This window comes from Saccoglossus kowalevskii, chromosome 22, assembly GCF_978046115.1.
Source record: "Saccoglossus kowalevskii chromosome 22, keSacKowa6.1, whole genome shotgun sequence".
NCBI lineage: Eukaryota > Metazoa > Hemichordata > Enteropneusta > Harrimaniidae > Saccoglossus > Saccoglossus kowalevskii.
The window spans coordinates 10,194,493-10,209,593 of NC_140662.1; the positions used below are offsets into that span (position 1 = coordinate 10,194,493).

The window sequence follows — 15,101 nt, forward strand, 5'->3', positions numbered from 1 at the left end:
TCGCACACCCCCTTCCTTATTGCAAACTCGTACTCAGTAAATTAGCCACTAGGAAACTTTAAACTTGTCTTTTGTTCCTAAACTTATGAACAGTGATGAACAATTTTACTGTTTATCATAATACCTCATTTTCATATACAAAATGTATACTATGTACATGTACCATGATTGTGCTAGCATTTTTGAGAAGTGAATCCCTGCGTAAGTGTTTGGAAGAATTAAAAATTCATTCTCAAATTGGACATAGAAATTCAAATAATAATACAAAAGTCTGGTAATTATAATACTAAATATATTGTATTGCATTCCTAGAATTAACACATTCTATTGGTAATTGGTAATAATTTATTATAATTCATTATGAAAAATTAAAATTAATTTGAGGGATGGAATTTGGGGTTGAACCAATCATTGATATATATTTATTACATTGTTGATAAAAGCTAAAAAAAAATTGCATTTATTGTGCAAAATCATTGAAATATGACTTACTTTTACTATAGTCGCATATCTTTCATTTACGGAAACACGTAAACTACTGGTTGAATAAAACAGTACTCGTTCATAGTTATATTATCTTATTATTACTTTCACAGGCTTTATCTAGAATCACTCGCCATTCCGCAGCAATCTTCCAGAGTGTAATCGATAAAGTTGGTCTTCCGGCAGCATTGGATTCCTTGGGTGTCAGTATATCACGGGTACAACAGGCCATTGTTGCTATGATTGCTTACATGTTGGTGGAAGGTACACACTTGCAGAAATTCCTACAAGATAAGGTGAGTCCCCCCCTTCTAGTTAATAGAGTCTTAAAGTTTTAGTATTCATAATTTAATGTTGTTAAATTACAAATAACTATTTTAATCAAAAATGAAAACTAAAATGCATTGCCACCTCAAGACAATTAACTATTGTCTTATAACTGTTTGTGAGGCTCACAAAAACATGTTTAATATTATTCAAAAAAAAAATCATGTTTCTTGTCATTTTTCGAACCACCAAAATAGTGTGTTGCCCATCTTTTTCTTTCACTTATTTCTCCACTTCACAGACCAAATATTAGATAACCAATCAATTAATTTCAGAACCACCATATTGCAAATTAACATTTTTTTTGCTATTAATTTTAACAATTCCCCCTACAGTGTAATACTGTTTGTTAAAGTAATTTATCGTTGTCTCTAATACAGTACATTCCATGTTATATGTGAACCCCTCCTCTTGTATAATTGTTGTCTATGCCTTTAAACTGGTATTTGTTATGATGTCTACTTTTGCAAACTCACTTCAGAGAACAAAGGCCTTTCTATTTTGAGACAAGTCTTTGATTTCACATTAACACTGTCAAAGGAAAGTGCTGGAAAAATGTTTTATTCATGAAGTCATTTGCTTTAGCAAAGAATTAAGTATAAACAAAAACTAGAATAATTGTGACATTAATTTAAATAAACAACAAGCAAAGTACAATAACACATTTGGTATTGACAAGGTGTATCATCTGTGCACATTGTTTGCTTTAATTTGGCATTCAAAAGTTTAATCAGTATAGCCACCACCCCACCCCACCCCACCCCATCCTGTACATGTACAAGTCACTTTCCACTGTAAAAATGTGATGTTGTCATTATGACTTTGTAAATTTACATACATGTTTGTGTATTGTTTGTATTATTTATTTGTAAACCCTATCTTGTTTTATTTCTATTTCACTTATTTTTATTTTTTTATTGTCCATTGATTCTTATTATGCAATACTAATATTACCTGATTTTCCTGGGTTTTAACAACCAATGATTCAATTTCAAGAGAAAGGTAACTAATCTTAAATAGTCATACAGATTGTTACTTGAGATTGCCCTGGATGTTATAAGATTAGAACTACGGATTTATACCTACTTTGTTTCAAAATATTGTTGGTTACCAACAGACTTTATCTACAGTCCCAACACATAGAAATACTAACAGTAATTACACGTAGACGGTAGATCTTACAATATCCAGAGTATTAAATCTCAATTACAAATCTCAGTATTTTCACTGTAATGTCCTCATTTCTTTCTGGACATCTTACTGTGCACATTTTATAAATGTTCAAGTATTTGGTTGACATGTATATTCATCTCTTGCATATTTTCAAGTGGTTTATTGACCAATTTTTCTATTCCAATTTCAAATATTGATAACACCTGTTGGCTTATTGAGGCACATCAATTTTTTGGACTTGTCAGAAATTGGCTGAATGGCAACTTTGCTTTTAACTTGACAATGCCATCACAGATTTTATTGAGATTTGGTAGAGGTACTGTATTATTTCACAAAGCTGCAAGTTGGTTTGTGCCGTGATCCTACTCAAGATGACCGACTGACAGTCATTTTGTTTTACATTTTGTCAACATAGACATTATATATGCACAAATTCATTGCATTCCAAGATATTTAGTTCACAGCTAGTGTAGAACATGTTCTTGTGAAAAAAAGGCATGTATAAATGCTGCCCGTTTAATGTCATATAGTACCATAAAAGAGGGGGGCGGGGCTGAGACATTTTTTATAATTGCTTAATTGGTACGGTAATCATGATATACATTTGTGGAGTTGGTCAAAAAAGCTTATTCGCAGTGTATTGTTTTGATGTAGTTGTATTAGCATTTCAAACATTGATTGTGAAAAAGATTCACCGTTATTTGAACAACTACGTTACCAAATATAATTGCCGCTGTAAACCCATCTGCTTGATTCTACATCATAGCGTGGTGAGATATTAGACGAAAAGGGGAAAAAGTGGGGTTAAGTAGTGCATGGACTTAATGGGAGCTAATGTGATGCCATCTGTCTGTATGTCTGTCTATCTGTTCATTGATCTGTCATAATTGCTTCCTTTAAACAATCATTAATCTAATTCAAACTGTGTTTGGTAAATTACTGTGTTGTTGGTGTGCATTCTTGTGTTTTTAAGGTACATTTAGTGTTCATTATGTGTACATCTTGTTTGTTCCATCCACACCTTTGTGCATCTGGTCATCTGTATTATCATATATGGAAGTAGAGTCTTTAGTGGTAGATGAAAACTGAGCTTGACTTACTCAGCTCACATCTTGTATCCTATGTTTTAATTGAACATAGTATGATTCAATCCTTAATTCAGATATGACCAAATATGAGCGCAGGAGGTCATTTGCAGCAACATTATGGATTAAATATGAATGCAGGAAACAAACACCTGTCAGTATTAAGGCAGTTTGACTCAAATGCAAATTTTGCACTACTGAGCATGTTACTGCACAAATATGCAATGCATTGTGGGAGGTAACTTCCAATTGTAAATTATTATACCGGAAACGCACTAAATTGAATGTACATTTGTTGGATGCATATCAATAATTTTAACTTTTTCATCGATTATCATCAAGCGAAATTTGGAGATTTGAAGGAAAAATTTCACCATATAAACCAGTGCAAAAATGTAAATTTTTTGAAAAATTGTCCAATAACCTCAATTAACCAATGATGAAAGCAAGATATATAATCTCAGATTTACCCCAAACCTCCCTATTATGATAAGTATAGGATCTAAAGGATTAAAATGAATATTAAAGAGCTAATTTGCACATTAACTGCATTTATAATGTATGAAATGAGACATGGTTGCTCAATAAGACTACTAGCTTATCTTTGTGTTTGGGTTTCATGGTAAACATTGGTCATACCCTGCAAGGGGCCACTCGACTGAAAGTTGCATACCTTAAAGAAAATTATAATATAATTAGGGGTCAATATTTGGTCTGGCATGTTACACATTTAGGGGTATAAATTGTTGTGTTCAAATATATAATTTGCTCCTGTTAAAACTCTTTAGGGAAAGATAAAAAAAAATCTTTTTCAAACTTCCTAACAGCAGAAATCAGAGGCCACCACTAATCCATGATTTGAGATTTTGAGATTAAATTAAATCAAGTAAATTTCAATGCTATAAAGTTAAATTAAATTATTTAATAAAACTCAATTGCAACTCTATATAGGGTTGTGTTTTAATTATTAAGTTGAATTAAATTCAAGTAGTAGTAGAAATAACATGTTACAAATTTGAACTTTGTTTATAATGGTTTGCAAAGCTTAGGGTTAAAGTAAAGGGTATACAATTTTCAAGGTAAGCACCCAAGTTTTAGTCGAGTGGCCCTCTTGGGGTTCATACATTATTTAAAGTTGACATTAAACTTGAATCGACGGCCAGATCTCACCTAATCATATGTTCCATCTTGTTACCATAGGAACTAGTTCAAAAGGTCATGAGGTTATTGGAGAGTCCATCAGTTGTCATCCGAGGCAAAGTATTCCTTGCTATTCAAGAAATTATTAAAAATAACACTGAAATGCTGCTGATTTGCTGCCAGTCAAGGTAGGAATATAATTGTGTGATGTGTGATTGGTTCATTTGTGTTGATTAGCAATAATACAGTACCTTATAACAATGCATGATAATATCACATGACTTATATACTTCTCTTTATTGGCTGTTCCTTTTTTCAGGCCAAATACATTTTTTCATTTTGGTTTGATAATCCTATTCTACCTTACATATATTGCCTACTCTAAATCTTTTTTTTTTGGACAAACATGAAAATACGGTGCAAAGTTAGAAAATATTTTAATGTCTGATTGATTATTGAATGGAAACCATAACAGTAACTGTAAATACATACATATTTCTGAGAAAAATGTGAAAACAAGTTTACAAGCACAATTATGCTGGAATTTGATGATTCATCACTCCTTTTGTAAGCTATGCAAAAATATCTCAAACTGATTTGATAAGTAAATATAATACAATATAATTTAAAATACAAATTAAATTAAATTAATTAGAAAATAAAAATATAGTTTATTGTAAAAAGTACTTGGGTATGAACATTTAGTGTGGAATATTATGATACAGATCTGTCAAAAATCTGTTACTGGTAAGTACGTTTTACCATATTGAATTGCATGCATTCTGATAAAGTGTCAGTGACACAACCACACATGTCTGCTTAAGATGGGAATGGTATAAATTTCCTTCTTTCCAAAGAACATGAAAATTATCATTTGTTTTTCGACCTTACATGAGAATAACAGAAATATTACTCACAAATATGCATGACTGCATGCAGTCACATGACTGACATTCTTCTCTTTGATTGGTTGATTTGTGATAGGCAGTTCGGTGTCTGAATGGATAATGTTTTTTTTTTTCACTGATTAGATTGGTAATGTATATGGAACGGGACAGCAGAAAACAGAATTCTTCTAAAGTTGACAATCAGGCAATGTCGGACTACCTTTTAAAATGTTTGGATATGCTGAATAATTACATCATTCAAGCTTTACCTCAAATATCAAGTAAGTACCAGTCACTATTATTAGACCCTGTCAGACATAGTCCTATATGGAGACTTTTTTTTGCGTGAGGTTGTCTGTCCACTCATAATTTCCCTTCGACTGTACCTGACATCATTTCTGACCCCAGTTTGTTTGATGTTGGTCGACAAGTAATACTGACTGGCATACATGTGCATGTTGATTTTTTTATATTTGATGGGCCTATAAAATTCACATTTGAACATATCATCATGTCTTTTCCATGTATGTATTGATCCATTTAATTCAAACTTATTACTCATACTGATTTTATCTAAACTGGTGGCCATTTTTTGTTTTTTCACAAGTTTATTACACGTTTTATGCGATTTACTTTCAAAGATTTTGTTTTAAATTTGTATAAATGCGAGACAAACGTATCTTTTTACCATCTCATCAACCATTTCTTCCTGTATTCAAATATGTTACAAATATCACACAAACTGGGTTAGTGATGCACATCATGTTGTTTTATTGATCAAGGCACCTATCAATACATCTACACCCCCCCCCCCCCCAATAAGTTCAGACCATTGGGCATATATCAGGACATCATCTGCTGAAGGTCTTGCCAAAATTAATGGAAATAAATCAGCAGGAAATGTATTAATACAAGTACAAAAATATAAAGCTAGCATAGAGGGGTCCAAATAAATTCTACAATGTTGAAACTATAAATTTTATTAATGATATTGGGAAGACCACTGAGACCCCAGTTATGGAGAAAAATAATTCTGTGCTCAAAAATGAATACCAAACCACATGATCGATCACAAATGTATTGCAACAGATCACATTAGCTCCTGCCAACATAAAAAATTTGAAACCATTCTGTTCAGCGGTTCTCTCAAACAAGCTCCGTTCATATGATTACATTGCAGCTTCATCCCTTGATGATGAATTTAATGCCTGTGTCATGTTGAAAAATTTAGTTAATGCACAGTATGTTTCATTTTTATAGGTGATGCGATTGAAGCCCTCAATGCTGTCTTAGGGAGAAAACATCCATCTACTGTGCAAGCTAAGCAGTTGAAGACATATCTGCCACTACTTCCCATACAATTACATCTTGTTACAAGCCAGGTACTGTCACTGTCCTAAAGTTGTATTATCCACTAAAAATTAAAAAAAAAGTTTTTAACATATGTAGTAAAATGAGTCATGAATCAAAATTATTAAAACATTGGCGTTTGCCCATTATATTTTCAGTAACTGATTTTTTAAAATTTTTTTTCAACATTCAGTACTGTTATGCAACATAATTTTGAATCCTACTTCAGAGCACGCTTAACATACCTAACCTAAGAAGTATGAAATGTCCCATGTTTGTTTCCATGTCTCATTTAAAGTTTATTGCAATTGGTAATTGGCCCACACTACTTCATACGCCAGTGCATGGCTATACAAACAAAATATGTCCAATGATACAATTTTATCCCCCTGGGCCCTGTGTTTCGTATTTTGTGAAAACTTGTCACTCAACAAAATGAAGCAGCTTAAAAAAAACGAAAAAACTATACACAGTTATGTCTAATAAATTCTTCATGAAATTTTAAAATACTAGATGAAGATATTTTAATTTATATTTTATATTTCAGCTCATAAATCTGAACAACGTAATCAGCGATTTATCATCTCAATGTTTTTCGTTTCAGATATTTCGTCCTCGCATTATTAATGAAGGGTTCATGACAGATATTGGTGTGCTGCTTTCCCATTTGAAATCAATTGACAGTGGTGAAACAAGTATAGAGTCAGCCATTGGTAAGTAAATATGGCTAATATTACAGTTAACATGTACATGTATGTAACATGTTACAGTAATACATGCTTTATCCATCATGCCAAGCGTCTTCACCCTATGAATCTGCAGCTACCACATCAATTGTTGTGTGCATGGTTATGGTTATGACAAGATGGTTACCCAAATCTGCCATGTAGTTACAAATATGGAATATGATTTTCTGTGGCAAAATATAATTTGTACATGGTCTGTTCTTGCAATTTGTACATTCAATGATGTGAAGAGTCACTACATGACTGTAATTACTATATATCATTTAATTATAATCTCTTTTTCACCACCAAACTTTCTTGTCCAAATTTTGCCTTCACTTTCTTGTCAGATTCTTCAATATTTCTGGAAATGAACTCTAATTTTGAAGCAAACAGACAAAATTTGGTTCAATTTTTCAGTTTCTATTCAAAAAATTTGGCTTTTTTTTTTGTCCCGATCTTCTGAAGGAAAATGCAGACTATAAAAAGGTCCATTTTATGAATTTCTGATGGAAAGAGGGAACTGGTGGTGAAAATGAAAAAGTTAAAGTACAAGCCTACACTATGTATTTATGAGTATTTACAGTTTTGTGAGAAAGTTGGTTATATATCACTTGACTGTGTGTTTATTGGGCTGTTAGTTACATAAAACAGGATACTTGTGTGTTATATAACACTGTGTTGTAAGGAAATTGCTCATATCTTATTCAACAATTTCCATTTTCATAATTTTTCCATAGTACACAATGTTGAAGCAAAACAGCATTTTTGATCACTTTTTATATCCAGATATAATTTAGGATAACACAAAATACCTCATCACTCTAGATATTGAGCCCATCCTTCAATTTGAAATCTGCACAATTAATACTGATGAAATGGCCATCACTCACTAAAATATAACCATAATTTTCTTATAAAATAGACTCATTGAGCCCATCCATCAATTTGAAATCTGCACAATAAATACTGATGAAATGGTCATCACTCACTAAAATATAACCATAATTTTCTTATAAAATAGACTCATTGACCAAGACAATCAACATTCTCATATTGGCCAAAGTACAGCATTATAATTTGTTTGTATTTTTATTTATCAGTTGGCTTCTACTAACCTTAAATATTCAATATCATATTATTTTTTCTCTTCAAGATAAATTTCAGAAGACACCAATATACTATCAACTTTCTAAAGTTATACCCTGCTCAATTTTATGTACTTCCTGTTTGAATTTGAGACTTTTTTAAATATAAACTCCAAACAATAGTCAATCATAGGTTACTGTGATGTGTTGACTCAGGAACACATGAAACATCGAAGAAACCAGAGAGCTCTCAAGTTTAACTTCTTGTTTATTCCACCATTTTCAGTTACACCAACGGCACTACTTTTTGCATATCAATACACTCGGGTGATCAGGTGACATATCACCATTACAAAAGTATGTATTTTGATGCATGCAATAAAGTACTCCCAAAAACGTCACAGTTACATATAACGTGCGATATTGACTGGTTTTATTATCTTGTATTTCTAGGTGCAGTAGGCACAGATGATTTTATCAACACGACATTATCAATTGTGGAAGCAGTGACTCAACACCCTAACATATTAATGGAGTATCACGCTGTTGTAGCTGAGACAATTTTGCCTCCCTTGGCAGCTCTCGTTACAAGTGACAATGGTATGTATGGTTTTTATGCAAAAGTGTGTTCAGACCAAATTGAATCATTTCCGTACACACAACTAGAGTACAATTTAAAACTGTTCAGATTTAAACGCAGAATGCAGATGAACCCATTTTCAAATGGCATCTATGGATGAATGAAATAATTGGATGAAATATGAAAGTGGTGAGTTAATGAGTCCTACAGGTAATCTACATTTGAACACAGTAAATTATTATTTGATCACAAACATACAATGCAAAATTTGAGCATCTTTATTTCCGGGACTTTTCATATGCAAATGAGTGATCAAAATCATAGCAAACACTGCTGACAATGTTCCTAGGAATTTTGCAACGTTATGAAGGAGATTGATAAGAACTTACCCGTTTTCTTGATTAGTTTATTTTGACACTCGCTGTGAGTGTCATTTTTTTTTCAACTTTTAATAATTAACCAATAGGATATAAAAATTAAAAATAAATTGTCAATAGACAATTTTCTTGAACTCTACGAAATTTAAAGGAGTCATCACTTGTGCATGCAGCGGATAGTCGTAGTGGGTCATTGTTTACAAACCAGTATCTACCCATGTATCTTGCGTGCATTGTTATCATCCCTTGGGGCTCAATTTCTGTGTGTGTATCTCGACAAAGTTTGTTTTCTTTGTTTCCAGAAATCTGGCCTAGAAACAGTTGATATAATGATCTGAATCATATCTTTCCTAAATTCAAATTTTATAATACTTCATTCTATAGAAATTTCTCTTAATAAAAGTGTATTATTTTGTTTTCTCATCATATGGCATGGCGAATCGTGACTTTTGGGGTTGCAGAGCTTGAACTTTGGAATTGGGAGGGCACTCTTTTTTGAGGCAAAACATTTTGAAAGTTAATGTTTTGGTCTCATTGTGTAGTACCAAGGTAGTCAGATGTAGGATACTAAGGTAGTCAGGAAGGGTACCAAGGCAGTTAGTTAGGGCACCGAGGCAGTCAGGAAGGGCATCAAGGTAGTCAGGTAGGGACATTAAGGCAGTCATATAGGGCATTGAGGCAGTCATGTAGGGACATTAAGGCAGTCATATAGGGCATTAAGGCAGTCATGTAGGGACATTAAGGCAGTCATATAGGGCATTAAGGCAGTCATGTAGGGACATTAAGGCAGTCATATAGGGCATTAAGGCAGTCATGTAGGGACATTAAGGCAGTCATATAGGGCATTAAGGCAGTCATGTAGGGACATTAAGGCAGTCATATAGGGCATTGAGGCAGTCATGTAGGGACATTAAGGCAGTCATATAGGGACATTAAGGCAGTCATGTAGGGACATTAAGGCAGTCATATAGGGACATTAAGGCAGTCATATAGGGCATTGAGGCAGTCATGTAGGGACATTAAGGCAGTCATGTAGGGACATTAAGGCAGTCATATAGGGACATTAAGGCAGTCATATAGGGCATTGAGGCAGTCATGTAGGGCATCGAGGCAGTCATGTAGGGCATTGATCGAGGCAATCATGTAGGGCACTGAGGCAGTCTAGTAGGGCACCAAGGCAATTGCTTTCATGACCTCCTGGGGTTGTCAACAACAGCCAGATTGGCCCATTATTGAGAAATTACAAGTACAATCTTTTCACATTCTTTCAGGTGACACAAGAGCTTTATGCTTACGCCTCTTTTCTGAGATTACGTCGTTGTTTTTAACCCATGAGAACCTAGCACAGGAGACGACAATCACTAACACTAGAATCGTGGATGAGATCATTGGCAAACAGCTTCTACCTCAGTATGAACAGATACTGTTGGATCAAGATCCCCTTCCTTCATACGGTTTGAAGTTGCTCCTGGCATTGATTGAAAGAAGTCCGTCATACATCAGGTTGGGTTCATCTCTTTTCTTGACTTACCTTTAGTTTAGTTGTTTTCAGTGTTAAAATACCTTTCCTATTGATGACAAGGTCTGTTTGAACATGGAAGGTGAAACAAAGTACATTTAGAGCATTTATATTTATTGTTTTTTAGAGAATTTTTTGTTGTTTTAACAACCCAACCCAACAAAGTTGTCTTGGTAAATGCTCATCCATCGGTACATTACAGTCCCTTGTACACTACTATTTGTAGCATGTGGATGTACTTTAATTTTATCATCAAATCTGACCATCATCAAATCTGACATTACTTTTTAAGCACAGAAATATCCCAAAAATACAATTGTTTGTCACATCCCAGACGAAGTTTTGATGTCACTACGACGCTCTGTCCTTTGCTTGTCATATTTTATGTAAAATTTCACGAATAACATGGGATCTTGCAGTAAACAGAAAATGGTTCATTTCATTCTGTTTTTAATATCACTAAATACAACAATTTCTGTTTAATCTACAACAGAGATATTCAAGACCTCAATCTGGTTCCAGTGTTATTTCAAGTATTAGTTGATCATCAAAACATCCCTACATCCAGCGCAATGAAGAACATCTTAGCAATACTACAAACTATGGTTTTACATAAGGAAACAAACATGAGGTTATTGTATGAACAAGGTAACATTTACTCCTAGTGTCATGTATGTATGCATATAATGAATTGCTTGACACTATTTGTGCATATGTGCAGGCCATATATTAATGATTGCATGGTTTCATGTTATTAAATATGCCATATATGGAAATGAATGCATGGTTTCATGTTATTGAATATGTGTATATGGAAATAATTGCATGGTTTCATGTTATTAAATATGCCATATATGGAAATGAATGCATGGTTTCATATTATTGAATATGCCATACATGGAAATGAATGCATGGTTTGATGTTATTAAATATGCCATATATTGAAATGAATGCATGGTTTCATATTATTGAATATGTGTATATGGAAATGAATGCATGGTTTCATGTTATTAAATATGCCATATATGGAAATGAATGCATGGTTTCATATTATTGAATATGCCATATATGGAAATGAATGCATGGTTTGATGTTATTAAATATGCCATATATTGAAATGAATGCATGGTTTCATATTATTGAATATGTGTATATGGAAAGGAATGCATGGTTTCATGTTATTAAATATGCCATATATGGAAATGAATGCATGGTTTCATGTTATTAAATATGCCATATATGGAAATGAATGCATGGTTTCATGTTATTAAATATGCCATATATGGAAATGAATGCATGGTTTCATGTTATTAAATATGCCATATATGGAAATGAATGCATGGTTTCATGTTATTGAATATGCCATATATGGAGATGAATGCATGGTTTCATATTATTCAATATGCCATATATTGAAATAAATGCATGGTTTCATTTTATTGAATATGCCATGTATGGAAATAAATGCATGGTTAAATCTTACTAAATATGCTATATATTTAAGTAAACGCATGGTTTAAGTTACCTAATATGCCATATATGGAATTAAATGCATGGTTTCAAATTAGTGAATATGCCATATATTGAAATGAAATGTTTAATGTTTTGTACTGAATATGCCATATATGAAAATATATACATGGTTTAAATTTAGTGAATATGATGTATGCAAATAAATATAACTGCATTAATAAGTTTAATTCATAATTTTCTATCCAGGTTTGGTGGACCATCTCTGCAATGTATTTTCCCAGGCACATAAACTGTATATCGACCTGGATGATAAAACTGACAACCGAGCTGTGACAGCGCTGCTGACAACACTACTTGATTTATTACTTGCTGTCCTCAAGCATGTCTCCAATATCGTCAGACTTGTATTACAGGTAAAATGTTAGCAATTGTACACCACAGTGTATGAACAACACAGCTAGTGTATGTCCCCCTGTAGACCAATGAAATGGCTATAAGTGGGAATTACTGTTAATTCTTCACCGCTTGGTACGGGTACCTGGTGCCAACTAAATTTGTCAAGTCTCCATTGTCAAACATTTTCTTCACATTTTCAGTAACATTTTAATGATATGTGCAACTATTGTCCAGATGCTCATTTCCTTCTATTCAAATTCAAGATTGCATGGCTTCAAAGTGTTACAATTATTTATCTGTGACAAGCCCCGCCTCAATGAATGTTGTTTTGAGACTGTCCTATAGAAGGAATAGGGGGTATAGCATAACAGTAAATGTTGTAACAGTAATTGCTCAAGTTGTCAAATTTATAAATTGTGTTTCAAAATATTTATATTAAAAAAACATCTATTCAGCATTTGTAGCAAAATTTATGTTGCACGTTTGGATAATTTCTTTAGCTTTATTGGGGGTCTGTTTCAAGACTACCAGGTGACATATTTTATAGTCTTAATTTGGGAAACAATTTCAATAATTTTCAATAATTATCTGATGATTAAGGAATGTTTTGGTCTACTATTTGATTGTTTGTTCGAATTTTATTAGCATGCTTATTAGTGTTCCTACAAACCACATTATCCGCAATTCATATATATATATATATATATATCTATGGTTCGGACCTTTTCTATTCTGTTATTTACTCAAGATGAGCCCTGTGATGTTGCAATACTGAAGCAATCCATATTTCTTTTGAGTAGTAGTTTTAGAAACATCAAACATATGATCGTCAAGTCGTGAAACCTGGTCATTGAACATCGTTTTACTTTTCCGAATAATCGTGTACATTGAGACTATCGTGAATTGGATGTGAACGAGCAAACTATTCTTTGACATGACTTGTTGGCGACCGTGAAAAGTTTAAATACATCCTCCACCCTCAGTTTACCTTTTGAAAATTGAGTATCAACAGCTTTAGGGAAAAATCACCGTTTTTTGTCGAAATCAGATTGCATTTTAACATCGCGGAATTCACTTCCGCATTGCGTTGAAAAAATGACTTCGTCAATAATCAAAAAACTTCGTCTGTACGACACAGCATTTTGATTGGTTAACGAAAGACGTGACCTGTTAGGTCAAAGGAAGTTGTTCAGGTCAAATCATGATGAAAAACACCATGGTGGAAATTTCATTGTATCGAGAGTTTGCGTAAGATCGAAAATATTCCACAACGAAGATATTAACAATAAAGTTTTGCTTTCGACTGTTTTCCCACAGACCCTACCCATTTTTGCACCGTAAATTCCGACGGTATGTAAACCGTATTGTAATAAAACCTGTGTATTTTTATGAACATGTTTGTTTCTTCATTTTAAAAAGTGTCGTCAAAATCAAAAAGACGTAATATTTCTCCGAGGCCGGCGCTGTGAACGAAAAATGTTATTTGGATTTTTCGTGGTTTGGAAGATGGTTACAATTTTAAACCCCTCAAAAAATTATCTTTTCTGAGGTGGTCCTCGAGTATAAGCCCACCCCCTAATTTTCCCGATTTTACATGCTCAGGCCCCTGGGCTTATACTCGGGGAAGTACGGTATATATATTTGTGGCAAACAATATTTCACATTAAAGTACCAAAACTGCAATTTAAATATGGGAGTAATTTCAGAGTGCAATTTATGGTATACATTATATCTACTATATAGGGATAATGAAAGGAGACTATTTTTTTTTCTTGCAGACAAAAAAAGGAGGGGGTGAGGCTGATACACAAGGAGCGGAAAGTTTGTTACTGACTAATAAGCCATTTGTTGAGCTCACCAGTCAACTTGTGCATTTGGTAAGATTACTTTTTTGTTGAGGTCAGATCAGGTCAAGATAGGTCAAGTTAAAATCAAAATCAGGTCAACAGTCAACTGTGGTGTCTGTTTATCATATGTCTTTGTAAACAAAATCTCCAAAATGGCAGCAGAAGTACCGTTGGATAATGTGCGCAGATATGATAAGTTTTTAGGACCTTGTCTGTGTCATCTTCCCCCACTGTTATGGAGTTTGATTCTTCAGATATGTTTATAACATCGATCATTACTTATATTCTGTATTCACACAGAACCCATGTTGAGTTTAACTTTGATCTTGATTGCAAGGGATCAAATTATATGAAGGAATGTCAAAACATATACTGTAATTGGAATTTGAATGGTGCTCAGTGTCTGTAATACTCAAGGAAAGGAATTGGCACTTCAAATGATTTGAAAAAAAAACGATGAATTGCATTAATTTGAGTTATGGTATCATTACTTCATAAATATGCATGAGGCCATTTGATTCAAACAAAAAAACATAGTTATCAACAACTAGAATAGTGTTTTGTCTTTGAAATTATATTGCAACGTTTCTGTTCAGTAGTAAACTATCCTAGGGTTCATGACAGTTCATTTAAAATGCACAACAGAGTAAT

General features: G+C 33.2%; 1 protein-coding gene across 1 annotated transcript in view; it reads left to right on the top strand.

Moving 5' to 3' along the window:
• The window catches only part of LOC100368350 (inactive serine/threonine-protein kinase ULK4-like), a 31,929-nt gene that overhangs the window by 14,514 nt on the left and 2,314 nt on the right, over positions 1-15,101 (top strand). The window contains exons 16-25 of the mRNA XM_006823168.3: positions 597-779; positions 4,269-4,396; positions 5,240-5,376; positions 6,356-6,477; positions 7,050-7,158; positions 8,712-8,858; positions 10,487-10,718; positions 11,228-11,382; positions 12,454-12,620; positions 14,382-14,480. Coding sequence (XP_006823231.1) covers positions 597-779; positions 4,269-4,396; positions 5,240-5,376; positions 6,356-6,477; positions 7,050-7,158; positions 8,712-8,858; positions 10,487-10,718; positions 11,228-11,382; positions 12,454-12,620; positions 14,382-14,480 — 1,479 coding nt within the window. The remainder of the gene's footprint in view (positions 1-596; positions 780-4,268; positions 4,397-5,239; positions 5,377-6,355; positions 6,478-7,049; positions 7,159-8,711; positions 8,859-10,486; positions 10,719-11,227; positions 11,383-12,453; positions 12,621-14,381; positions 14,481-15,101) is intronic.